At 39.8% G+C, this 26007-nt stretch overlaps 1 protein-coding gene and 1 non-coding gene across 8 annotated transcripts in view; both read right to left on the bottom strand.

Annotated features, from left to right (window-relative positions):
* MARK3 (microtubule affinity regulating kinase 3) overlaps positions 1-26007 on the bottom strand; it is a 126153-nt gene that overhangs the window by 69276 nt on the left and 30870 nt on the right. For 6 of the 7 annotated variants that reach the window (XM_047738361.1, XM_047738358.1, XM_047738360.1 and 3 more), the window contains exons 2-3: positions 25056-25247; positions 4143-4196 (exon numbers count right to left, since the gene is read on the bottom strand). In XM_047738361.1, coding sequence (XP_047594317.1) covers positions 4143-4196; positions 25056-25247 — 246 coding nt within the window. Of the gene's footprint in view, positions 1-4142; positions 4197-25055; positions 25248-26007 lie in introns of those variants that run through there. The other variant, XM_047738364.1, reaches the window with a different exon arrangement.
* Positions 4434-4625, bottom strand: LOC125105952 (U2 spliceosomal RNA). Its single transcript, XR_007129188.1, has one exon. It is a non-coding gene; the product is annotated as a U2 spliceosomal RNA (small nuclear RNA).

The following is a 26007-nucleotide window of genomic DNA, read 5'->3' as shown; positions in this document are numbered from 1 at the left end:
CAATAAACGGTGCTGGGAAAACGAGAGCTACACGCAAAAGATGAAACTGGAACAGTATGGGGAGGTTCCTCAAAGAAGAAAAAAAAAGAGAGAGAGAGAGAGATGAAACTGGACCACTTTCTTACACAACACACAAAAATAAACTCAAAAGTGATTAAAGGCCTAAATGTGAGAACTGAAACCATAAAACTCCTAGAAGAAAACATAGGCAGTAATTTCTTCGACACCAACCAAAGAAACAGTCTTCCAGATTTGCCTCTTCAGGCAAGGGAAACAAAAGCAAAATTAAACTATTGAGGCTACACCAAAATAGAAAGCCTTTACATAGCAAAGGAAGCCATCAACAAAACCATAAAGCAACCTACTAAATGAGAAAAGATACATCCGATAAGGAGTCAAAATCCAAAATATAGAAAGAACACATAAAACCCAACACCAAAAAATACATATTATCCAATAAAAATGGGCAGAGGATCTGAATAGACATTTTTCCCAGGAAGACATCCAAATGGCCAACAGATGCTCAGCACCACTCATCACCAGCAAAATGCAAATCAAAACCACAGTGTGGTAACACTTCACACCTGTCAGAAAGGCCAGAATCAAAAGGGCAACAAATAACAAAAGTTGGAGAGGACGTGGAGAAAAAGAAACCCTAATGCACTGTGGGTGGGTATGCAAGTTGGTGCAGTCACTATGGAAAACATCATGGAGGTTCTTCAAAAGATTAAAAATAGAATTATTGTTAAGATTAGTAATTCCACCACTGAATATTTACCCAAAGAAAATGAAAACACTAAAATGAAAAGATACATGCAGCTGTATGTTTCTTGGAACATTATTTACAATAGCCAAGATGTGGAAGTAACCCAAGTGTCCATTCACAGATGAATGAGTAACAAAGATGTGTACACACGTACACACACACACACACACACACACGGTGGGGGAGTAACCCAAGTGTTCAATCACAGATGAATGAGTAACGAAGATGTGTACACTCACACAAGAATATTACTCAGCTATAGAAAAGAACAAGATCTTGTCATTTTCAACAACATGGATGGATCTAGAAAGTATAATACTGTAGCGCCTGGGTGGCTCAGTCATTAAGTGTCTGCCTTCGGCTCAGGTCATGATTCCAGGGTCCTGGGATCAAGCCCTGCATCGGACTCCCTACTCAGTGGGAAGCCTGCTTCTCCCTCTCCCACTCCCCCCGCTTCTGTTCCCTCTCTCACTGTGTCTCTCTCTGTCAAGAAAATAAATAAAATATTTAAAAAAAAAAAAAGAAAGTATAATACTAAGTGAAGTAAGTCAGAGAAAGACAAATACCACATGATTTCGCTCAAATGTAGAATTTATGAAGCAAATGAACAAAGAAAAAAGAGACAAACAACACTTGAAAAACAAAGTATTTTATTTATTCATGTTTAGAGAGAACAAGGGGAATGGGGGAAAGAGAGACAAACGGACTCTGCACTGAATGCGGAGCCCAACACGGGGCTCAATCCCGCAACCTGAGATCACGACCTGAGCCAAAACCAAGAGTTGAACACTTAACCAACTGAGCCACCCAGGTGTCCCGAAATAATACTCTTTTTAAAAAATTGTTTAAATTTGTTATTAACATATAATGTATTATTAGCCTCAGGGGTACAGGTCTGTGAATCGCCAGGTTTACACACTTCACAGCACTCACCAAAGCACATACCTTCCCCAATGTCCACAGCAAAATAACAGACTTTTTTTTTTTTTTTTAAAGATTTAATTTATTCACTGGACAGACAGAGATCACAAGTAGGCAGAGAAGCAGGCAGAGAGAGAGGAGGAAGCAGGCTCCCCTCTGAGCAGAGAGCCCGATGCGGGGCTCGATCCCAGGACCCTGGGATCATGACCTGAGCTGAAGGCAGAGGCTTTAACCCTCTGAGCCACCCAGGCGCCCCAAAATAACAGACTCTTAAATACAGAGAACAAACTGGTGGTTGCCAGAGAGGAGGTGGGTGGGGGATGGATGAACAAGACAAAGGGGATTATTAAGAGTACACTTATCATGATGAGCACTGAATAATGTACGGAACTACTGAATCATTATACTGTACCCCTGAAACTAATATAAAACTGTATGTGAATTATACTTCAATAGAAAAATAAAAAATAAAATAATGCCCGGTAAAAATACTACACTTAAAATACTGCACTTACCAAGTTATTTAACCTGGACAGATCTGGCTTCTTAAGGTCTTACCTATTAAATTATGTGCCCAAATTAATAAGCTGATATAAATATGCATAATCGCACTATCAGCCTAACCATACAACCTATCATGTACTAAGCTGATAATGATGTGACAAAAGTAATTTGTAATAACAATAATAAAAGATGGGGCACCTGGGTGGCTCAGTGGATTAAAGCCTCTGCCTTCGGCTCAGGTCATGATCCCAGGGTCCTGGGATTGAGCTCCGCATTGAGCCCTGCGTCGGGCTTTATGCTCTGTGGTGAGCCTGCTTCCTCCTCTCTCTCTCTGCCTGCCTCTCTACCTACTTGTGATATCTGTCTGTCAAATAAATAAATAAAATCTTAAAAAAATAATAATAAAAGAATAGCAGCAATAAAACATTCTTACCCAAAATAATGGAAAAAAGCAAGAAAGGAGGGAAAATTACAACCAACTAAAGATAAAACCATGATAAAATTCTTCCTAGAAAACTGCTAGAATTCCAGTTATCTGCAAGGATGCTTGAATAATGTAAGATTTGTAACATTAAGATACTGAAGTAGAATCCTTGGTAAACTTCTTTATATGTTGATTTTAGTTCTGAATACCAAATTTTAGTAACCCCTAACTTACTAATACCAAGTCCTTAGATATATGAAGAAATAGAAGTTTTAAAATAATAGACAGTTTTATATTCAGAAGAAAGGACTGGAATTTTTGGATCCATTCCAGGGCCATCTTGAATGCCATTAAGACTCACTCCCACCTACAGAACCACTTGTTAAGTACCATTTTTAGTGCAAGGTAAAGTCCCTTCCTCCCCAACTCTCTCTCTTTCCCTCTCTCTCTCTCTCACACACACATACACACAGACACACAGACAGGACTTCAAAATTATGATGATACAAACAGAAAATAACCATTAGAAAACACTAGGAATTTATATAGGGCAATATGCTTACAATATCTTATATGTGAAATGCTTTGAAGTTTACAGAGCTCTTTTAAGTGCATTATTTTACTAATACAGCCATCCTGAGAAGATGAAGTTATCACTATTTTAAAGACCAGAAACCTGAGGTTAAGAAAATTAACTAGGGGGAAAAAAAAAGTTAAGTAAAGTAACTGGTTCAAGGTCAAATTAGACATTTGATTACGTGGCAGATCAGGATATTAATTCAGACTTCTTGTTCCTAGTTCAAGGTCTCTAAAACCCCAACTACTATAGCCCAAATCTAGAAATTGAATGATATAAAGGCTTTGGAAGACTAAAAAGAACTAGAAGGATTTTATTATGAAGATCATTTGCACCAGTGAAATAGCTATGCCAAGGCCTTAACCTGAGCAATAACATCTCTCTGGACTAGTCATTAAGACATTGCAAAGAGGTCCAGATGATTCTATCATGCAACATGGTTGAGGATTTCTGATCTCTATCAGATGACACAAACTGCAACAGTGCATTACAAGCACGTTTTCAACTATCATTTGTATTTTTATATTTTCCTTTCATACAAATTAATCATCAGTCCTTAATTAGTTACAGTGACAGAGTTTAATAAAGCCAAAGTGCTGACTTTAAAGACCTCAGTATTAGCTATGAGAAAGGTGTATAATGCTGCATAAGAGTAATTACACAAAACTAAACCCTCTGTTCTAGCCAATAGCTAGAATATTCAATTAAAATGTATAGCCTTCAATTTGTGCTATTAAGAACATTTAAAAATCATTATCTCCATCTGAAGGAAAAAAGCCCCACAACTTCTCCTATAATATTACATCTACGATGCTCTCACTGAGGAGCAGGAAGCTACTACACCAAATGTAATATATGCAAACAGCAGTTGAGGTCCTTGTGCGACATATTAGATGGCAATTAGCACCGAAAATCATTTTAATAAATACTGGATATTGAACCACCCTTACCTTTTGTAGACTTGTCGGGTTCAACTGAGTTTTGTCAATTATTTTTATTGCAACCTAGAAAAGAATAAATAAATGTTTATAGATTTTACAAATTTAGTAATTCTAGACTAACTGGTAATAGTCTTGTAAATGCTCAGACATGTGGGACATGAGAAAGAGCGAGACTGATTATATAATGAAAACACTTCAAAAACATAGGACAATGAAGCAAATCTATTCCCTATTTAGTAATACTTAAAAATTAAAAAAAAAAATTTTTTTTAAAATTTTAATCCAAAGGCAAGAGTGGGTGGCGGCTGCACCATTCCTGGAAATACCGCAATACCAGGTCAATGTACGGAGTAGACGGAGCAAGCTCCTATTCCATTTCCTAGTTCCCAAAATCCACCTCATGTACTGTCCTCAGAGAGAGGATGTAGCAGATATTAAACTGATAAAGAAGAGATACTATTATTGATCTTAGCCAAAAGGCTGAGAAGCAATCCAATATATTTTTTTTAAATATTTTATTTATTTATTTGACAGAGAGAGATCACAAGTAGACGGAGAGGCAGGCAGAGAGAGAGAGAGAGGGAAGCAGGCTTCTTGCTGAGCAGAGAACCCGATGCGGGACTTGATCCCAGGACCCTGAGATCATGACCTGAGCCAAAGGCAGTGGCTTAACCCACTGAGCCACCCAGGCGCCCCAATATTTTAATTTCATCTGATGCTGGAATCCAAGGGCAGGAAGCACAGCTTTTACGGATTTACAAAGCCCAGAATGCCTTGCTCACAGTGTCTTGCACACGATAGGAGCTTGATAATTAAGTAAATACATGAACTAATAGGTTGGAGTTCAATCTGAAAACTTTAAATAGAAAAGATCTTTTGGTAGTTAAAAGAAGGAAAACAGACTAGTTCCAAAACAATCTGTAGGCTAACCAAGTGAAACATGTACAGAGGCAACAAATGGATTACCCGGTCACTTTTGTTCAAAAAGGGGCAAGTAAACCCCAAGTAGTCTTAAAACAAGCCACTAAGATACAGAAAGAAAGATCTATAGTTTCCAGCCATACAAGCTTATCTTTAAAAAAGAAAAAAAATTAGTTTTACTAATATTTACTAAGTGGACCTGCAGCAGCGTCCTTATCTGATATGTCATTTCTAGAATAAAAAGTGACTTCTAGAACTAGGGATATCAGAATGAGGGGAGAGGGTAACAAAAGGGGATGAAAGGGAACGTAAGTGAATAAAGAGGCTTTTTTCTATTACCATATAATGTATATGCTCCAGGGGTACAGGTCTGTGAATCGCCAGGTTTACACACTTCACAGCACTCACCATAGGACTACTTTCCCCAGTGTCCATATCCTCACCACCCTCTCCCTACCCCCTTTCCCCCGGCAACCCTCAGTTTGTTTTGTGAGATTAAGAGTCTCTTATGGTTTGTCTCCCTCCCGATCCCACCTTGTTTCATTTATTCTTTTCCTTCCCCCCAAACCCCCCACGCTGCATCTCCACTTTCTTGTATCAGGGAGATCATATGATAGTTGTCTTTCTCCGACTGACTTATTTCGCTAAGCATAATACCCTCTAGTTTCATCCACATTGTCGCTAATGGCAATGTCCACAATAGCCAAACTATGGAAAGAACCTAGATGTCCAACAACAGATGAATGGATAAAGAAGATGGTGTGTGTGTGTGTGTATGTGTGTATATATATATAATGGAATACTATGCAGCCATCAAAAGAAATCCTCGCCAGCATCTGTCATTTCCTGACTTGTTAATTTTAGCCATTCTGACTGATGTGAGGTGGTATTTCCCTGATGCCAAGTGATGTGGAGCACTTTTTTTTTTTTTAAGATTTTATTTATTTATTTGACAGACAGAGATCACAGGTAGGCAGAGAGGCAGGCAGAGACAGAGGTGGAAGCTGGCTCTCCACTGAGCAGAGAGCCCGACGTGGGGCTCGATCCCAGGACCCTGGGATCATGACCTGAGCCGAAAGCAGAGGCTTTAACCCACTGAGCCACCCAGGCGCCCCATGTGGAGCACTTTTTCATGTGTCTGTTGGCCATCTGGAAATCTTCTTTGCAGAAATGTCTGTTCATGTCCTCTGCCCATTTCTTGATTGGATTATTTGTTCTTTGGGTGTTGAGTTTGATAAGTTCTTTATAGATTTTTGGATACTAGCCCTTTATCTGATATGTCGTTTGCAAATATCTTCTCCCATTCTGTCAGTTGTCTTTTGGTTTTGTTAACTGTTTCCTTTGCTGTGCAAAAGCTTTTGATCTTGATGAAGTCCCAATAGTACATTTTTGCCCTTGTTTCCCTTGCCTTTGGTGATGTTCCTAGGAAGAAGTTGCTGTGGCTGAGGTCAAAGAGTTGTTGCCTGTGTTCTCCTCAAGGATTTTGATGGATTCCTTTCTCACATTGAAGTCCTTCATCCATTTTGAGTCTATTTTCGTGTGTGGTGTAAGGAAATGGTAGAGTTTCATTTTTCTGCATGTGACTGTCCAATTTTCCCAACACCATTTACTGAAGAGACTGTCTTTTTTCCACTGGACATTCTTTCTTGTTTTGTCGAAGATTAGCTGACCATAGAGTTGAAGGTCTATTTCTGGGCTCTCCATTCTGTTCCACTGATCTATGTGTCTGTTTTTGGGCCAGTACCATACTGTCTTGATGACGACATCTTTGTAATAGAGCTTGAAGTCTGGAATTGTGATGCAACCAACTTTGGCTTTCTTTTTCAATATTCCTCTGGCTATTCAAGGTCTTTTCTGGTTCCATATAAATTTTAGGATTATTTGTTCCATTTCTTTGGAAAAAATGGATGGGATTTTGATAGTGATTGCATTAAATGTGTAGATTGCTTTAGGTAGCATAGACATTTTCACAATATTTGTTCTTCTAATCCATGAGCATGGAACATTTCTCCATTTTTTTGTGTCTTCCTCAATTTCTTTCATGAGTACTTTATAGTTTTCTGACTATAGATTCTTTTTGCCCCTTTTGGTTAGGTTTATTCCTAGGTATCTTATGGTTTTGGATGCAACTGTAAATGGGATTGACTCCTTAATTTCTCTTTCTTCTGTCTTGCTGTTGGTGTAAAGAAATGCAACTAATTTCTGTGTACTGATTTTATATCCTGACACTTTACTGAATTCCTGTACAAGTTCTAGCAGATTTGGAGTGGAGTCTTTTGGGTTTTCCACATATAGTATATCAGAAGAAAGAGGCTTTGCCACGAACTGGAGAACATAATTAACTCAGCTTTGCAATTGAAGTCCAGGACCACAAATGGTCTCACCACACACTGAGGATGCTGTATTCCTACTGTACATCCTTCAGGACCAGATCCAGCAAGAAGCACCACTGAAGAAAGGGAGTCAAAGTCTGGGGAAAGTGCTTAGAGACTGCCTCGCAAACTTTTTGGTCTCCTTTACACTCTTAAAGATTACTGATGATCCCAAATGTGGGTTATATCTGTTAAAATTTACCTTATTACAAATGAAAACTGAGAAATTATAAAAATAAGTATTGAACATAACAAGATTCATTTCAACGTAATATTTAACAAATGGTGCTGGGAAAACTGGATATCCACATGCAGAAGAATGAAGTTGGACTCTTACCTAACATTATCTACAAAAATTACTGCAAAATGCATCAAACACCTAAATTTAAGATTTAAAACTACCAAACTCTTAGAAGAAAACATACAGCAAAAGCTTCACAATACTGGACTGGGCAGTGATTTCTTAGATATGACACAAACGCAGAGGCAACAAAAGAAACAGCCAAATAAGACTTCCTAAAATTTTTGTGCATCAAAAGACAATATTAATAGAGTAAAAGGGCAACCCAGACAATGGGAAAAATATTTACAAATCATAGATGTGAGAAGGGATTAATATCCAGAATATAGAGAGAACTCCTAAAACTCAATGACAAAAAACCCAACTAAAAAATGGGCAAAGGACTTGAAGAGACATTTCCTCAAAGAAGATACACAGCAGACCCCTGAATAATATGGGGGGGCACCACACCTTTGACAGTTGAAAAATCTACAAGTAACTTTTGACTCCCCCAGAACTTTAAACTAATAGCCTACTCTTGATGGGAAGCCTTACTGATAATATATACAGTTGATTAACACATCTTTTGTATGTTGTGTGTGTTTTTATAATAAAGTAAGCTAGAGAAAAGAAAATGTATTACAAAAATGTTAAGAGAAAATACATTATAGTACTGTATCGCATTTATAAAAAAAAATCTATGTATCTGTTTTTATGCCAGTACCATGCTATCTTGGTGGTCACAGCTTTGTAGTAAAGCTTGAAATCAGGTAACGTGATGCCCCCAGTTTTATTTTTGTTTTTCAACATTTCCTTAGCAATTTGGGGTCTCTTCTGATTCCATACAAATTTTAGGATTATTTGCTCCAGCTCTTTGAAAAATACCGGTGGTATTTTGATCGGAATGGCATTAAAAGTATAGATTGCTCTAGGCAGTATAGACATTTTAACAATGTTTATTCTTCCGATCCAAGAGCATGGAATGGTCTTCCATCTTTTTGTGTCTTCTTCAATTTCTTTCATGAGTGTTCTGTAGTTCCTCGAGTACAGATCCTTTACCTCTTTGGTTAGGTTTATTCCCAGGTATCTTACAGTTCTTGGTGCTATAGTAAATGGAATCGATTCTCTAATTTCCCTTTCTGTATTTTCATTGTTAGTGTATAAGAAAGCCACTGATTTCTGTACATTGACTTTGTATCCTGCCACGTTGCTGAATTGCTGTATGAGTTCTAGTAGTTTGGGGATGGAGTCTTTTGGGTTTTCCATATAAAGAATCATGTCATCTGCGAAGAGAGTGAATTTGACTTCTTCATTGCCAATTTGGATACCTTTTATTTCTCTTTGTTGTCTGCTGTTGCTAGGACTTCTAATACTATGTTGAACAAGAGTGGTGAGAGTGGGCATCCTTGTCGTGTTCCTGATCTCAACGGGAAGGCTGCAAGCTTTTTCCCATTGAGGATGATATTTGCTGTGGGTCTTTCATAGATAGATTTTATGAAGTTCAGGAACGTTCCCTCTATCCCTATACTTTGAAGCGTTTTAATCAGGAACGGATGCTGGATTTTGTCAAATAGACCAGTGGAACAGAGTAGAGAGTCCAGATATGCACCCTCAACTCTACGGTCAAATAATCTTCAACAAAACAGGAAAAAATGTACAGTGGAAAAAAGACAGTCTCTTCAATAAATGGTGCTGGGAAAACTGGACAGCTATGTTTAGAAGAATGAAACTCGACCATTCTCTTACACCGTACAGAAAGATAAACTCAAAATGGATAAAAGACCTCAACGTGAGACAGGAATCCATCAGAATCCTAGAGGAGAGCATAGGAAGTAACCTCTTCGATATCAGCCACAGCAACTTCTTTCAAGATATGTCTCCAAATGGGGCACCTGGGTGGCTCAGTGGGTTAAAGCCTCTGCCTTCGGCTCAGGTCATGGTCTCAGGGTCCTGGGATCGAGCCCCACTTTGGGCTCTCTGCTCCGCGGGGAGCCTGCTTCCCCCTCTCTCTCTGCCCGCCTCTCTGCCTACTTGTGATCTCTGTCAAATAAATAAATAAAATCTTAAAAAAAAAAAAAAAGAATGTCTCCAAAGGCAAAGGAAACAAAAGCGAAGATGAACTTTTGGGACTTCATCAAGATCAAAAGCTTCTGCACAGCAAAGGAAACAGTCAACAAAACAAAGAGGGAACCCACGGAATGGGAGAAGATATTTGCAAGTACAGACACAAGGTTGATATCCAGGATCTATAAAGAACTCTGCTCAAACTCAACACACACAAAACAGACAATCATATCAAAAAATGGGCAGAAGATATGAACAGACACTTCTCCAATGAAGACATACAAATGGCTATCAGACACATGAAAAAATGTTCATCATCACTAGCCATCAGGGAGATTCAAATTAAAACCACATTGAGATACCACCTTACACCAGTTAGAATGGCCAAAATTAGCAAGACAGGAAACAACATGTGTTGGAGAGGATGTGGAGAAAGGGGAACCCTCTTACACTGTTGGTGGGAATGCACGTTGGTGCAGCCACTTTGGAGAACAGTGTGGAGATCCCTCAAGAAATTAAAAATAGAGCTTCCCCGGGCACCTGGGTGGCTCAGTGGGTTAAGCCGCTGATCTACTTGTGATCTCTCTCTGTCAAATAAATAAATAAAATCTTTAAAAAAAAAATAAAATAAAATAAAAATAAAAATAAAAATAGAGCTTCCCTAGGACCCTGCCATTGCACTACTGGGTATTTACCCCAAAGATACAGATGTAGTGCAAAGAAGGGCCATCTGTACCCCAATGTTTATAGCAGCAATGGCCACGGTCGCCAAACTGTGGAAAGAACCAAGAGGCCCTTCAACGGACGAATGGATAAGGAAGATGTTGTCCATATACATGATGGAGTATTATGCCTCCATCAGAGAGGATGAATACCCCAACTTTTGTAGCAACATGGATGGGACTGGAAGAGATGATGCTGAGTGAATTAAGTCAAGCAGAGAGAGTCAATTATCATATGGTTTCACTGATTTGTGGAGCATAACAAATAGCATGGAGGACAAGGGGAGATGGAGAGGAGAAGGGAGTTGGGAGAAATTGGAAGGGGAGGTGAACCATGAGAGACTTGGACTGTGAAAAACAATCTGAGGGTTTTGAAGGGGCAGGGGGTGGGAGGTTGGGGGAACCAGGTGGTGGGTATTAGAGAGGGCACCGATTGCATGGAGCACTGGGTGCGGTGCAAAAACGATGAATACTGTTACGCTGAAAAGAAATAAATTTTTAAAAAATCTATGTATAAGCAACCTGCCCAATTCAAACCATGTAGTTCAAGGGTTAACTGTACTAACAGCCAGTAAGCACATAAAAAAGATGTTCAACATCACTGATCATTAGGGAAATGCAAACCAAAACTCCAACATACCACTTCACACCCGTCAAGATGGCTACTATAAAAAACCAAAACAACCTCCCAGAAAACAACAAGCAGTAAGGATGTAGGGAAACTGGAACCTTGTGCACTGCTGTTAAGAATGTAAAATGGTACAACTGCTATGGAAAACAGTACAGAGTTCCTCAAAAAAATTAAAAATAGAATTACCATATAATGAAGCAATTCCATTTTTGGGGATGTACCCAGAAAAACCAAAAGCAGGGGCTCAAACAGATATTGTAGACCCACGTTCACGGCAGCACTATTCACTTAATAGCTAAATGTGGAAATAACCCCGGCATACACTGAGTGATGAATGGATAAGCCTAATGTAGTGTCTCCATATAGTAGATATTTTTCAGTCTTCTTTTTTTTTTTTAAGATTTTATTTTAAAGACAGAGAATGAGTGAGCGAGCAAGAGAGAGAGAGAGAGAGAACAAGCTGGAGGAGGGGCAGAGGGAGAGGGAGAAGCAGGCTCCTTGCTGAGCAGAAAGCCCAGTGCAGGGCTCAATCCCAGGACCCTGGGATTGTGACCTGAGCGGAAGGCAGACGCTTCACTGACCGAGCCATCCAGGCGCCCCAAATATTTTTCAGTCTTAAAATGGGAGGAAATTCCGACACATGCTATAACATGAAGGAACCTTGAGGACACTATGCTAAGTGAAACAAGCCAGACACAGAAGGACAAATACTATGATTCCACTTTATGAGGTTCCTAGAGAGTTCACATTCATAGAGACAGAAAGTAGAATGGGGTAAGGAAAGAATGGGGAGTTAGTGTTCATGGATACAAAGTTTCAGTTTTACAAGATGAAAACAGATCTGGAGATGCGTGATGGTGGCACAACATTATAAATGTATTAGATACTACTTAAACATACACTTAAAAACATTTAAGAGGTTAATTTTAAGTTATGTGCATTTTATCACAATAAACTAAAAAAATAAGCCCATTATATGTAAATATAAATAACATTTTTATGAAAATCTCACATATCCTGTATTCAATGTATTGTGATACCACATGTCATGTAGCCTCTGGAAAATTTCACTTAAGGTTCATGAAAGAGAATGGAAAAAGTACTGTCTTAATGGTATTACAAAAGTAGTATTGACTTTGCAGACTGCCTAAAAGGTTCTCCAGAGAGACCTCCAGGGGTCTCCACACCTACTTCAAGAACTGCTGTACTTATTCATATTAACACTTAAAAACAACGACCCCTGCTCCACTTGGTCTAAACCCTCCATCTGCCTAAGTTATCTATTACTTCCTATGAGCCCACACGCTGAACCATGCTGCTAACACGGCACCCAGTGAACTTGACTCTGGAACGTAAGGACCCACCATCCCAGCACACCCCAACTGGGGAGAAAAAAGAAATCAAAACTGGAGGAGGGGCGGACAGTCAGCATGCATGTTTGAAATAAGCAAAGACAGAATTCTGATTTCGTATGTGGAAAACTATAGTAAAGTCTTGGTAGAAACTATAGTAAAAAAAAAAAAAAAAGTGAAAGGAAAAGTCAGAGGCTGGAATATATAAACAAAGACCTTGTTCACATCTCTGCTAGGGACTGGCATCCTGTTAAGAGTTCCAACATACTACCAGTACATAAGAAGCATCTGATAAATGCTTCCTGAGCTTATGTGAGGCCCTGAACATTCATACTCAGTAACCACACGTGTTCAAGATGGAGACAGAAGAGTGAAGAAATAGGGTTTCTGGTGTTTTAGCAGATATCAATGTAATTTTAAAAAATACATTATTTCAGGGACGCCTGGATGGCTCAGGCGGTTAAGCATCTGCTTTCTGCTCAGATCATGATCTCAGGGTCCTGGGATCAAGCCTGCATCACATCCAGGCTCCCTGATCGGCAGAAGTCTGCTTCTCTCTCTCCTGACACCCCTCCCCATGCTCATGCTCTCTCTTGCTTGCTCTCTCAAATAAATAAAATCTTTTTTAAAAAATTACATTATTTCAAGGTTTAATGGATTAATTTTCTTCAAACTTTACTTTCCTAAGTAATTTTATGTGGTATCCATGGATCTCCTAATTTCCAAAGAAACCCCTTAGATACACCTTTTCCTTTCTGGCAACCTTCTGTTTTCTTCCTCCTTTTTTTTTTTTTTAACGTACAAAAAGACAGTATTTATTTCACTCAAGCTTTCATATAAGAAGTTAAACAAAACGATCCCTAGTTGAAAGCATTACCAAAAATATTCTTAACATTGTTTCACGTGTCCCTTCAGTGCCCAGAGAGAGGAAAAACTTATCTGAACGAAAGAGTAAGAATGACCATCCTTTTTTTTTTTTTTTCCTCCTTCCTCCTTCTGATGGTCAGATCTATCAAATATGCTGTCTTTCTGGTTCTTCCTCCCTCTGAACCTCTGAGACCTGGATTCTATTCTCATGACCACATTCCTGATCATTAGCTGCTTCTGGCTCTATTCAGTATCCGCCTTCTTTTTTTTTTTTTTTTTTAAGATTTTATTTATTTATTTGACAGAGAGAAATCACAAGTAGGCAGAGAGGCAGGCAGAGAGAGAGGAGGAAGCAGGCTCCCCGCTGAGCAGAAAGCCCGATGTGGGGCTCGAACCCAGGACCTGGGATCATGACCTGAGCCGAAGGCAGCGGCTTAACCCACTGAGCCACCCAGGCGCCCCAGTATCCCCCTTCTATTCTACAGTAAAGATTTTATTCTTAATCATTGTCTATTTCAAATACGGCTATTCAAGCAGTATTTAAAGCAAAAACAGGAGCTCAAAATATGTTTCATTCAGCTAAATCAAACTGTAGAAGAGAGTCATTTTATTAAGTCGTTTATAAAAATAAGTGTCCTTTAAGTGAAACACTGTTATTTAGAATGATGTGAGTCTGTGTGGCCATGAAGCCTGAGGGGAGCCCGTAATCCCCTCTTCCTCCAGCTCCCTGCCGGGGTGACTCAACTACCAAGTAACCTTGGCCCGGGACTGGAGCCTGAGGGAGACCTCAGACCTCAAGTCAATAAAAGAGGAAGCAACTGTGGGGGCAACAACAATGCCTGAGAAAGACGGAGACTGGAGAGACCACACACGTGCTCCCAAGGTTGTGGAGTTTTTTGGAGTTTTTTTTTTTTTTTGGGGGGGGGGGGTGGCACATGCATAGCAAAAGCCAGGGGAGCTCACTGGCGAGGAAAGAGGAGCGTCCCTGCCACTTGTTGCATAAAGTTCTGGGAAATTCCATTTATTCACGTGATGCCAGAAACAAAGTGGAAAATTACAAAATAGGAATAAAGAGACCTCATACAAGAGAAGGGCTTCCCCCAATATACGTCACCCTAGAGGGCCCAATAAACCTGTAGCAAACACCCACCAGAGAAATAAATACCCTTATCTTCCACTTCCTGTCAATTTTCTACTGGTCAAAGGTCCCAATATCCTGCTTCCAACATGCATTAAAGCATCCACAAACACTAAAAGAGCAGTCAAAAAAAGATCCCATGTTCTTTAAGAGGATGCAGTAGCCCGGAAGGATGCACTATTAGTCAGCTCAGGCTGTGATAACAAAAATACCATAGACCAAGTGGCTTAAACAACAGAAATTTATTTTCTCACAGACTGGGAGGCTGGAAGTCCAAGATCAGAGTCTGACCAGCACGGTCAGTTCCTGGTGAGGCTTTTCCTCTTGGCTTGCAGATGGCCCCCTTCTCACAGTGTCCTTACATGGTGGAGAGGGCAGCTCACTGATGTCTCTTCTTGTAAAGCCACTTATCTTACTGGATCAGGACTCTACTTTTATCATCTAATTTAACCTATTTGCACAAAAGCCCTAACTCCAAATACACTAGGGATTAGGGATTTAATATATGATTCTGAGAGAACACAATTCAGTCCACAGCATAAAGACCAAGCTGAACTACTATGACACATGGCTACAACATAAAACGTCAAATTAAAGCACAGCGCCCAACACACAGACGACCCACAACACGGAATAGCATCGCAAGCATAAAGTGCGGTAAGAGATAGACACGGAATGACACGTACTGCATGATTCCATTAGCATGTTAAGGAAAACAAAAAATGAACTACGGTGTTAGAAGTCAAGACAGTGGTTACCCTGGGGAGGAAGGACAGGAAAGTGATTAGAAGGGAAGAAGGGAAGCTTCTGGGGTTCACGTCACAGTATAGTTCTGCCATGGGTTATAGTTATGCAAATGTGTTTACTTTGTGTTAATTCATCAAGGCGTACACACTTATGATTTGGACAACTTTTTCTGGATGTGTGTTACATTTCAATAAAGAGTTTATTTTAAAAAAATTCAATCGTGACATTAAATAATCATGAAAAGACAGTAAATAATGCCTAAAACTGAAAAACTAAGTAAGAGCATGCTGTGTGTTAACTATACTTCAATCAAAAAGGTTTTTAAAGAAAAAAAGCGTGATAAAGATATAAGTAAAACATAAATAATCAGTTTATATTGTACACCTGAAACTAATATAACACTGTATGTTAACCAACTGGAATTAAATACTTTAAAAAAAAAAAACAGTTTTAAAGACTGAAAGTGACCACCTTGGAAGATTAGGAAATGAGGGTGGGAAATTAAGAGAGACAGTTTTTATTTTTATTTATTTTTAAAAGATTTTATTTATTTATTTGACAGACAGAGATCACAAGGAGGCAGAGAGAGAGGAGGAAGCAGGCTCCCTGCTGAGCAGAGAGCTGGATGTGGGGCTCGATCCCAGGACCCTGAGATCATGACCTGAGCTGAAGGCAGAGGCTTAACCCACTGAGGCTCCCCTATGAATAAAAACAGAATGACAAAGAGAATGGGAGAGGTGTCATCAGGAGACAAGTGACTTTAAACAATTTCTGGAAGAAAAAATCTGAGGGCACATAAAGCCTAGAGTGTGCACAAGGAAGGGCACAATCCAGGGAAACCTCACGGAGAAAATCACTTTGTGCTGTGTATGTGGCAACTTTCCTACTGGCCACCAGGAAGCTTAGCCAGGCACCTGACCAGCAGCCTCCACATACCCTGTCCCATACAGAAAGCTCCCAATTTGCTTCTTAGTGCTCCCCACTTGAAAAATCAACGGCGAATCAAAAATCACAGACAAGGAGGGGCGCCTGGGTGGCTCAGAGGGTTAAGGCCTCTGCCTTCGGCTCGGGTCATGATCCCAGGGTCCTGGGATCGAGCCCCGCATCAGGCTCTCTGCACGGCAGGGAGCCTGCTTCCTCCTTTCTCTCTGCCTACTTGTGATCTCTGTCTGTCAAATAAATAAATAAAATCTTAAAAAAAAAAAATCACAGACAAGGAAAGCCTGTGATTTTTTGATACCCTTCTCCATATATGTGTTAGGGGAAAACACCAGATAGCTGAGGTTTCTCTTTCAAAAACAGAATTGTTTGTTGCTGGGTATGGGAATTATGTTCTACAAAGTCATTGTGAATACTGCTCCTAGAATACAGGGTTAGGTTCCTATGGGCCCCTGGTCATAAAAATTTTCATCAACGGATCAATATACAACCTTGCTTTATGTGTGTTTCTTTTTAAGGACATCTTATTTACCACACATCATTGCTTCATTAACCCTGAACTGTCTGCTCACCACAGAACCTAACTCCTGTCTGAATGAAGCTTATCTAAAAATGTGTTTTCTCTATCAGGCACATCACAGTCTTGCACTTAGAAACAGTGGCTAGTACTTCAGCCCTACACTTGGGGGCCATTTGAAACAGCAAAATTGACAACAAAAAGCACCAAAATGCAAAAACCGCGGAGTAAAAAGACCGCAAAAAGAGCATCTGTTCACAGTATGAAAGCTGAAACAAGGCAGAGCATCATCCCCTTGCTGGATCTCAGCCGAGGATGCATACCTTGGATAATTCAAACTTTCTGATGCTTTATGTATCTTCACAAATACTGCAAAAGCACTGCCAAGTATTGATTATGGAAATATGAACAAATTGTAGTAAGCAGGTGAATCTTGAAAATATGGAATTTGCAAGTAAGATCAACTTTATCTGTTCTAGAGATCGGTGATAGTGATAGTTGCAAAACAACGCAAATTTTTTTTTTTTTAAAGATTTTATTTATTTGAGAGAGAGACACAGTGAGAGAGGTAACATAAGCAAGGGGAGAGGGAGAAGCAAGCCTCCTGCTGAGCAGGGAGCCCGATGCAGGGCTTGACCCCAAGACCCTGGGGTCACAACCCGAGCCGAAGGCAGATCGACTGAGCCACCCAGCGACCCCCACCAATGCAAATGTTCTTAATGCCAATGAACTAACTGTACACTCAAAATGGTTAAAACGACTTCATACTATGTATATTTAACCACAATTAAAAAAGCGTAACAGGGGCGCCTGGGTGGCTCAGTTGGTTGAGCGACTGCCTTCGGCTCAGGTCATGATCCTGGACTTCCAGGATCGAGTCCCGCCTCGGGCTCCCAGCTCCTTGAGGAGTCTGCTTCTCCCTCTGACCTTCTCCTCTCTCATGCTGTCTCTCACTCATTTTCTCTCAGATAAATAAATAAAATCTTAAAAAAAAAAAAAGCGTAACAGTTGTGTAATTAAGTGATTTTTAATTTGTAGAAACTGGGTTCAGGTGAGGTTTTCTCTTTTTCTGCACAATAACTAAATACTCCACCTCCAGATTGTACTAAAAGCAAGATGAACATCTTTATGCTTTTCAATTATACCTACTACTAGAACAGGAGGCTCTCTTTCACCCTTCTGCTCACTCACTTCCAAATCTACTACTATTAATTTCCAAATGAAGCAAACTGTTTTGGGTACCAACACTTTTTGGTAATCACTATAACTGTTTTGAATAAACATTCCATTAATCATTGCCCCCTCTGCCACCAAATTACTACTTGCTGAGTTATAGTAGAGTATCAAAGAACAATATTTGCAATTATCTGAAAAAGGGAATTAAGACACTACTCTCTTTTCTCGTTGTATTATCTGTGTGAGGCTGGATTTTCTTCATAAACTTCAACCAAAACAATATACTGACAAAACTTAAGTGTAGAAACCCAGCTACCTTCTATTAAGATAGACACTAAAGAGATTTGCAAAAAATTAAAACAATGTCACTCTCTTCAATAATTTGTTTTGTCCAATAGGGGTTTCTTTCTCATAAAAATGTCATTTAAATTAAATATAGTAGGTCTGTTATTTCTTTAAATGAATATAGGTTTAAAAATTTTTTAGTGTTAACTTCTAGCATGGCAAATATCAGTCTGTACAACCCATGTAAACAAAGGCTTTTGGGAGTCCTCAATTTAAAAAAAAAAAGATTTTATTTATTTATTTGTCAGACAGAGAGAAAGAGAGAGAGAGTGAGAGCACGCACACACCAAACAGGGGGAGTGGCAGGCAGAGGGAGAAGGAGCCTGATTCGGGTACTCATTCCCCAGACCCTGGGATCATGACCTGAGCTGAAGGCAGACACTTAACTGACTGAGCCACCCAAGAATCCCAGAAGTCCTCAATTTTAAAAGTTCAAGGCGTTCTGAGACACAGAATTTGGGAATTGTCATTCTAATCAATGCAACCACGCACGACCACTAAACCTGGTACAATGACCATGCAGCGGCATGCAGAACTGCTTGGCATGAAATTCTGAGGGAGAAAAATCAGAATACAAGATTATGACCAAGGCCTTTACTACCCACTACCCGCCCAGGGAGCTAACAGAAGAGAAAGCATTCATGATCCCACAACTGAATACTACATAGACAAATAATCAGAGAACAAGAAAGAGCTGGGAGAGGGGTGCCTGGGTGGCAGCTCAATTGGTTGGGCGTCTGCCTTCAGCTCAGGTCATGGTCTCAGGGTCTTGGGATCAAGGTCTCCCTCTGCCTGCTGCTTCCCCTGCTTGTGCACTCTCCCTCTCTCTGACAAACGAATAAATAAAATCTTAAAAAAAAAAAAAAAAAAAAAAAAAAGAAAGAGCTCGGAAGAAGGGGGAGGACATACAAATTTAACAGAAAGATGAAATTAAAGACATCACCCATAAAATAAAATAGAAACACACATGGAGATCAGATTTTTAAAAAAAAATGTCAAGGCTCTTTTCCAAGAGTTCCAGTCTCTGATAAGTAAGAATTATAGAATAAAGATTTTTAGGGCACCTGGGTGGCTTAGTCAGTTAAGCATCTGCCTTTGGCTTGGGTCATGATCTCAGGGTCCTGGGATCAGGCCCCACATCGGGCTCCCTGCTCAGTGGGGAGCCTGCTCCTCCCTCTTCTGTTCCCCCTGCTTGAGCTGTCTGTCAAATAAATAAATTTAAAAATCTTAAAAAAAAAAAAAAGATTTTAAAATAACAAAATGAGACAATTCTATAGAACTGAAAGATTAAGAATTTCCAAACCGGAAGGGTCCAATGAGCAATCAAGAAGAACGGATGCAGACCAACTCCCTGCTACTTCACTGTGAAATTTCTGAACAGCAAGGATGAATGTGAATAGTCTAAAAAGCTTCTAGAGAAGAAAAAAATAGTCACACACTTAAGTCAATTACATTGTTATATTCCAATCTCTAGAACTACCAATACCGGAAAACTCTTCTGACCTTAATTTTGAGCTTCCCACTTTCTATCACCTCCTCCGCCTTTCCTGCCCATTCAATCTAGAACGCCAATAACTGTGTGAATTCATCAGGGTTATAATACACTGGTCCCTTAACCTTCTTATGATTGGTCTTCTCTCTCAAGTTATTTCCTATTCAAATCTATAGTCCTTCATTGTAATCACTCCCCAAGGTATTCCAAATCAATGTCCTTGCTCTGTTCCCATCCTCTACACTCAGTGTGACCAAAAAACCCAACTATCTATAAATGCGACGCCTGTGTCTGGGTACCTGACTGCTGCTGGAGAGTAATTCCCAGCCTTGCTGCATATTCCCACTTTATATCCCTGATCATCCCCAGCGAAGCCTCAAGGCCACCTGGCAATTCTACTACATTCTTCCAGTCTGTTAACTCTTCTGCTTGCCCAGTTATTACTGTAACTTCTCACATCTCTGTTATCTATCTCCTCAATAATCACAGTGTCAGCTGATGATCTTTCCATTTTACTTTAAAAAAAAAAAAAAAAAAAAAAAAGCTGCAATGGGAAAAAAACCTCCCCAAGCTCCCACACCACCACACAGAGCCCTGAGCTGCACCTATGCCAGGGCCCTTTACATTTCTCCGGTTTCTATGTAAGAACTGTGCACATTATCTAGGCCAGCACTTCCACCATGCCCTCTAACCCTCTTAAGTATCTCTCCCACAGCACCGCCTTCCCCCTTTCTGTCAGATTATTCCCATTAACAGGGGCACCTGGGTGGCTCAGTGGTTAAAGCCTCTGCCTTCGGCTCAGGTCATGATCTCAGGGTCCCGGGATCGAGTCCCGCATCAGGCTCTCTGGGAGCCTGCCTCCTCCTCCTGTCTCTCTCTGCCTGCCTCTCTGCCTACTTGTGATCTGTTTGTCAAAAAAAAAATTTTTTTTTAAATTAAAGATTATTCCCATTAACAGATAAACATGTTGGTATCTTGCCCATCCTTTAAAAAACAGCTTGGCTTGACAGCTCTCTGTACTTACTCTTCTGTATCCTGATTACAGTGGTTGTAACATGAATCTACACATGTGTTACAATTCAGAGAACTGTATGTCAAAGGAAAAAATGATGTGTAACTTTAAAAATAACACAAATTGCTTGATTTTTTTTTTAAAGATTTTATTTATTTATCTGACAGAGAGAGATCACAAGCAGGCAGAGAGGCAGGCAGAGAGAGAGGAGGAAGCAGGCTCCCCGCTGAGCAGAGAGCCCAATGCGGGGCCCGATCCCAGGACCCTGAGATCATGACCCGAGCCAAAGACAGCAGCTTAACCCACTGAGCCACCCAGGCGCCCCATTGATTTTGATGTCTAAAATGAGGGTGAGTATAAAGGGTGCTCTGATACAAGATGTTTTACACATGTTACAGCCTTCCCATAATTATTCATAACAACTAAGGCAAAAATGCCATTCACGGCAACAACAAAAATTTTAAAATACCTTGGAATGAACTTAAGAATTATGTAAACCATTTACCTACTCTGTAGAATTTATTTGTAACCCCCTTGAAGAATGAATGATCCAGAGCCTAGAGGAAGAAAATTACAAACCCCCAAAACAAAATTGAGACATATTTCACATTCCTATATAGGACTTGGTATCATTAAAATAATGAATTTCCCCCAGATCAGTTTATAAATTCAGTTAATTCCGATCGAAATTAATCTTACCGAATTTCCAGTAAGACTATTTTTGGGACATAGTACCTTGACTCTAAGATAAATCTAACACACTAAATGGCAAGAACAGGGGCACCTGGGTGGCTCAGTGGGTTAAGCCGCTGCCTTCGGCTCAGGTCATGATCTCAGGGTCCTGGGATCGAGCCCCGCATCGGGCTCTCTGCTCAGCAGGGAGCCTGCTTCCTCCTCTCTCTCTGCCTGCCTCTCTGACTGCTTGTGATCTCTGTCTGTCAAATAAATAAAATCTTTAAAAAAAAAAATAAAATAAATGGCAAGAACAGGTATGAAGTTTTTAAAAAAATAAGAATAATTTGCAGAGCATTTAACCTACCTAAAACATACAAATGTACAATTCAAAGCTGCAGTAATAAAATTACCACCATATGGGTACAAGACTAAACAAACAGATCAGAGAAACAAAAAGACATATATGGGAATTTGGTATGTGAAAAAGCAGGTATCTTCACTTGGGGAAAAAGACAGATGATCCCAGGACAAGTGGTAATCCACATGGGAAAAAAAAAAGTTTGATCCCTACACTTCATACTAATCCCCCAAAATATATACCAAATGAATGAAACATTTAAACATGAGCCATAGGAGTGTTTGAAGAAGATAACCATGTTTTAGATCTTGGGACAAAGTAAACCTTTCTCACCAAGTCATGAAACCCAGACAGATCAGACTGATGCATGAAACACATAATGGGTTTAAATCACTAAGATTTATTTATTTTTTAAAGACTTTTATTTACTTATTTGAGAGAGAGGGAGGAAGAGGGAGGGAGAATCTGAAGGAGACTTCCAGCTGAGCACAGAGCCCGAGAGGGAGCTCAATCCCATAACCATGAGATCATGACCTGAGCTGAAACCAAGAGTCAAACACTTAACTGACTGAGCCACGCAGGCATCCCAATCACTAAGATTTGAAAGAGAAAAGAAAATGGATAAAGGATACAAACGGGAAACTTATTTTAAGAAGCAAATATGAATGACAAAAATACATGAAAATATCATCAATCTAGTTATCAAAAGGAAGTAAGTTTTAAAAAAATACAATTTTTTGTCCATCAGATAAGAATTATCTACATAGTATTAGTAAGGGTATAGAAGAATGGATACTTTCATTCAGTATGGTAGAATAATAAAGTACTCTGATATTTTCTCAAAAGCAATTTAGCAGTACCCATTACAATGTCAAATAATCATCCTTTTTGACCCAAGACACCCACTTCTTGGAGTTTATCCTACAGAAACACTCTTAACAAGAGTAGACAGTTATGTTAAGGAGTGTTCACTGCAGATGTTTACAGCAGGAAAAAATCAGAAACCCCTCAATGCCCACTGACAGGGGATAAACCATGGCACCAGCACACACTGGAAATACAATGTGTCAGATCTATGCACACTAAGATTCAGACATGGTCAAGTACATTGCTAAGAAAATGACTGTTCTATCCATAAGTCCCTTTGTTAAAATAAACAAAAAGTTGATGTCTGTATAAAAAACTGTGGGAATATACACCAAACTGCTGAAACTGCTGATTTCTTTTTGAGGAGAGAAATCTCAAGGAACTTGTACTTCGTACATAATAAATTTCTATAATACAGAAATATAATGTTTACATTTTCCATGATTCTGCTTAATATCTACAATAGGGAAAAAACAAAAAAGCAGAGTAAAATGGCTTAATTAAAAGTTTAGGGGAAAAAAGAACAGAAAAATTTTAAATTAAGCCACTCTGCTAGTCAGATTCCAGATTTCTGGAGAGAGAACCTACTAGATACAAACACAGTGGGCCAAACTACAGCTAAGGAGAAGGGTAGAGGGTCTGTCTGTCCCATTCCTCTTCCAACCTACCAGCTGCCCATGTAAGGAAACTGGCCGAGTAACCACCTAGAATTGGTGGGGACTAAACTCAAGAGGTTTTTGCCTTATTTCGGAAAGTTTTGATCAAGGACAGCAAGGAAAGCCCCACCCGCTCATGCTTCTCCTGACTCTAAAGCAACCCAGGTACCTCAACAAGTACTAACCAGGGATTTGTCATTAAAGGTGATCTGAAGCATGAAGTGGCTAACTTTTAAAGTCTGTAACTCCAGTTAGTGCAGACCTGTGGTTCCCAACCTTCTTCAGCTCCCAGCACACAAAGAAAATGAGAATACCCATCAGGCACACTGCAGCCAACAGGCTGCTTACTGACAGAATGGCTGGCCCAGGGTCCTGCTCCAGTAGCCCCAGGCATGGTGGGCTGCAAGCATCACTACCACGACACATCTGTAACACTGTCTCAGCACACCTACAGGAGGCTCTCGTACAGGGAAAACATGTCTTCAAAAAGCTTCTTTCTGGAGCACCTGGGTGGCTCCGTTAAGTGTCTACCTTTGGCTCAGGTCACGATCCCGGGCTCATGGGATGGAGTCCCACACTGGGTTCCTTGCTCAGCAGGAAGTCAGCTTCTCCCTCTGCCTGTTCTGCCTGCTCTGCCTGCCACTCCCCCCTGCTTGAGCTCTCTCTCTCTCTCTCTCTCTCTGACAAATAAATAAATAAATAAAATATTTTTTAAAAATTAGGTTCCTTCAAAAGTACTATTATGGGTACCTGGGTGGCTCAGTGGGTTCGGCCTCTGCCTTCCGCTCAGGTCATGATCTCGGGTTCCTGGGATCGAGTCCCACATCGGGCTCTCTGCTCAGCGGGGAGCCTGCTTCCCCCCACCCCCTCTGCCTGCCTCTCTGCCTGCTTGTGATCTCTATCCAATAAATAAATAAAATATTTAAAAAAAAATAAAACAAAAGTACCATTACAATCATTCAACATGCATTTATTAAGCACCTACTATGTGCCAAACAGTGTGTTAAGTATGGCCGTATGCCCTAAAACCTGGAAGGGAAAGACTGGGAAATAAGCAGTTCCAGTATAATAGAAAGCATGCTGTATTAGGGGGAGTATCAGGAGTGACCTGAGTCCCATGCCTGGGAAAAGGGAGTGTGTCAACAACTCCTTCCCAGAAGTGATCCCACACAAAAGGGTGAAGTGTATTTCAAGCAGAGGGAAGAGCAGGCATAAAGATCTAAATGAAAGAAGTCACAGAAGCAAAACAGGTCCTGTACTGTACATGTAGAACAGGAGGGAGGCAATTTAGCAGCTTTAAACAATGCATTTTTGATAAATACAGAATGGAGCTGAACAGAAAGCCAATCACCACAAAAGTTGGGAAAGCATATGCCTTCCTACACAACAACCAATCAAACATAAGCTTTGAGAAAAGTTTATTTGGGGAAATGAGAAACTTCTTTATGATAAAATCTATAAGAACAGACAACACTATTGATTTGCAAGTACTATGAGCTTATACATGAAGTTCAGAGCAATTTTTACTCTGGTGGCAGAGGTTTACACTGAAAAAGAACAAGACACTACCCATTTTTTAAGGCAAAAGCTCAAATACTTGATGTAATACTTACTTCATTTAAATAAATGAGAAAGCAAAAGAACTCCCAGATAATCAGTAAGTTTCTTCTTCTTAAAAACAATATTTAATTAGCTTAGAAATTAACTCAAATATATACGTTATCTTCCTCTTTCTCTCATATGGAACTAAATAGAGTTGGTGTCATAAGAGAAATTAGGCTTAATATTTACCTCTCTGCCTGTAAGGATGTGTCTTGCCAATTTCACTTTTGCAAAATTCCCCTTGCCGATGGTTTTCAACAGTCTGTAGTTTCCGATGTGAGGTTGTTCATCAGCACAGGAAGCTATAGAGTTTCTACACCGAGCTCCAGAGCGTCCAGTGCGAGAGGTAACTTCTGGCCGCCCATCTCCATGTGACGTGTGCTACAATATAACATACACAAAAATAAGGAAATGAGAGAACACATGGTACTTGCCAAATTTTAAGAGCCCCTAGTTGAAGAAACAAAACATCACTGCTTTATTTTTAAGCTTAATGCATCTAGCACTTTAAAGGAATTTGCCCAACATGATCTAAATCTATGAAGAAAACAAGCAAATGCTGAGAAGAAAAATATCAAGGGTTGAAGTGGGTGTTCAGAAGGAAATGAGATTTTCTGTATGTGGCTGCAACATAAAATAGGAGTAACAAGACTGCATTACAGTCAGAAAGAATGTAACCTGTCCATCAGCTATTAAGTGCACCTGTACATATGATCCCTCACCAGAGGGGGAGATTTTTGTGATTTATTCAGGGCCACATCACTATTTAGTGAAAGATTCAAAAAGAATCTGTATTCCCAATTTCTTTCTACACTATGCTGCCAACAGTAATTCAAAATAATGTGTTTCAAGCAGCAGCCAGATTAGACAGCACAGGCAATTAACTTCTCTGACAGAGGCTGTAGCAACTTTTTTCTGGACAGGTCCCCTGAGGCAAGGGAAACAAATGCAAAAATAAATAACTGGGACTACATTAAAATATAAAACTTCTGCAGAGCAAAGGAAACAATCAATAGAACTAAAAGGCAACCTACGGAATGGTAAAAGATATCTGCAAATGATGTATTTGTTAAAGAGTAGTATTCAAAATATATAAAGAACTTATCAAATTCAACACCCAAAACCCAAATAATCCAGTTTT

This window comes from Lutra lutra, chromosome 7, assembly GCF_902655055.1.
Source record: "Lutra lutra chromosome 7, mLutLut1.2, whole genome shotgun sequence".
In the NCBI taxonomy this organism is placed as follows: Eukaryota; Metazoa; Chordata; class Mammalia; order Carnivora; family Mustelidae; genus Lutra; species Lutra lutra.
This window is presented reverse-complemented; position numbering and strand designations above follow the sequence as displayed.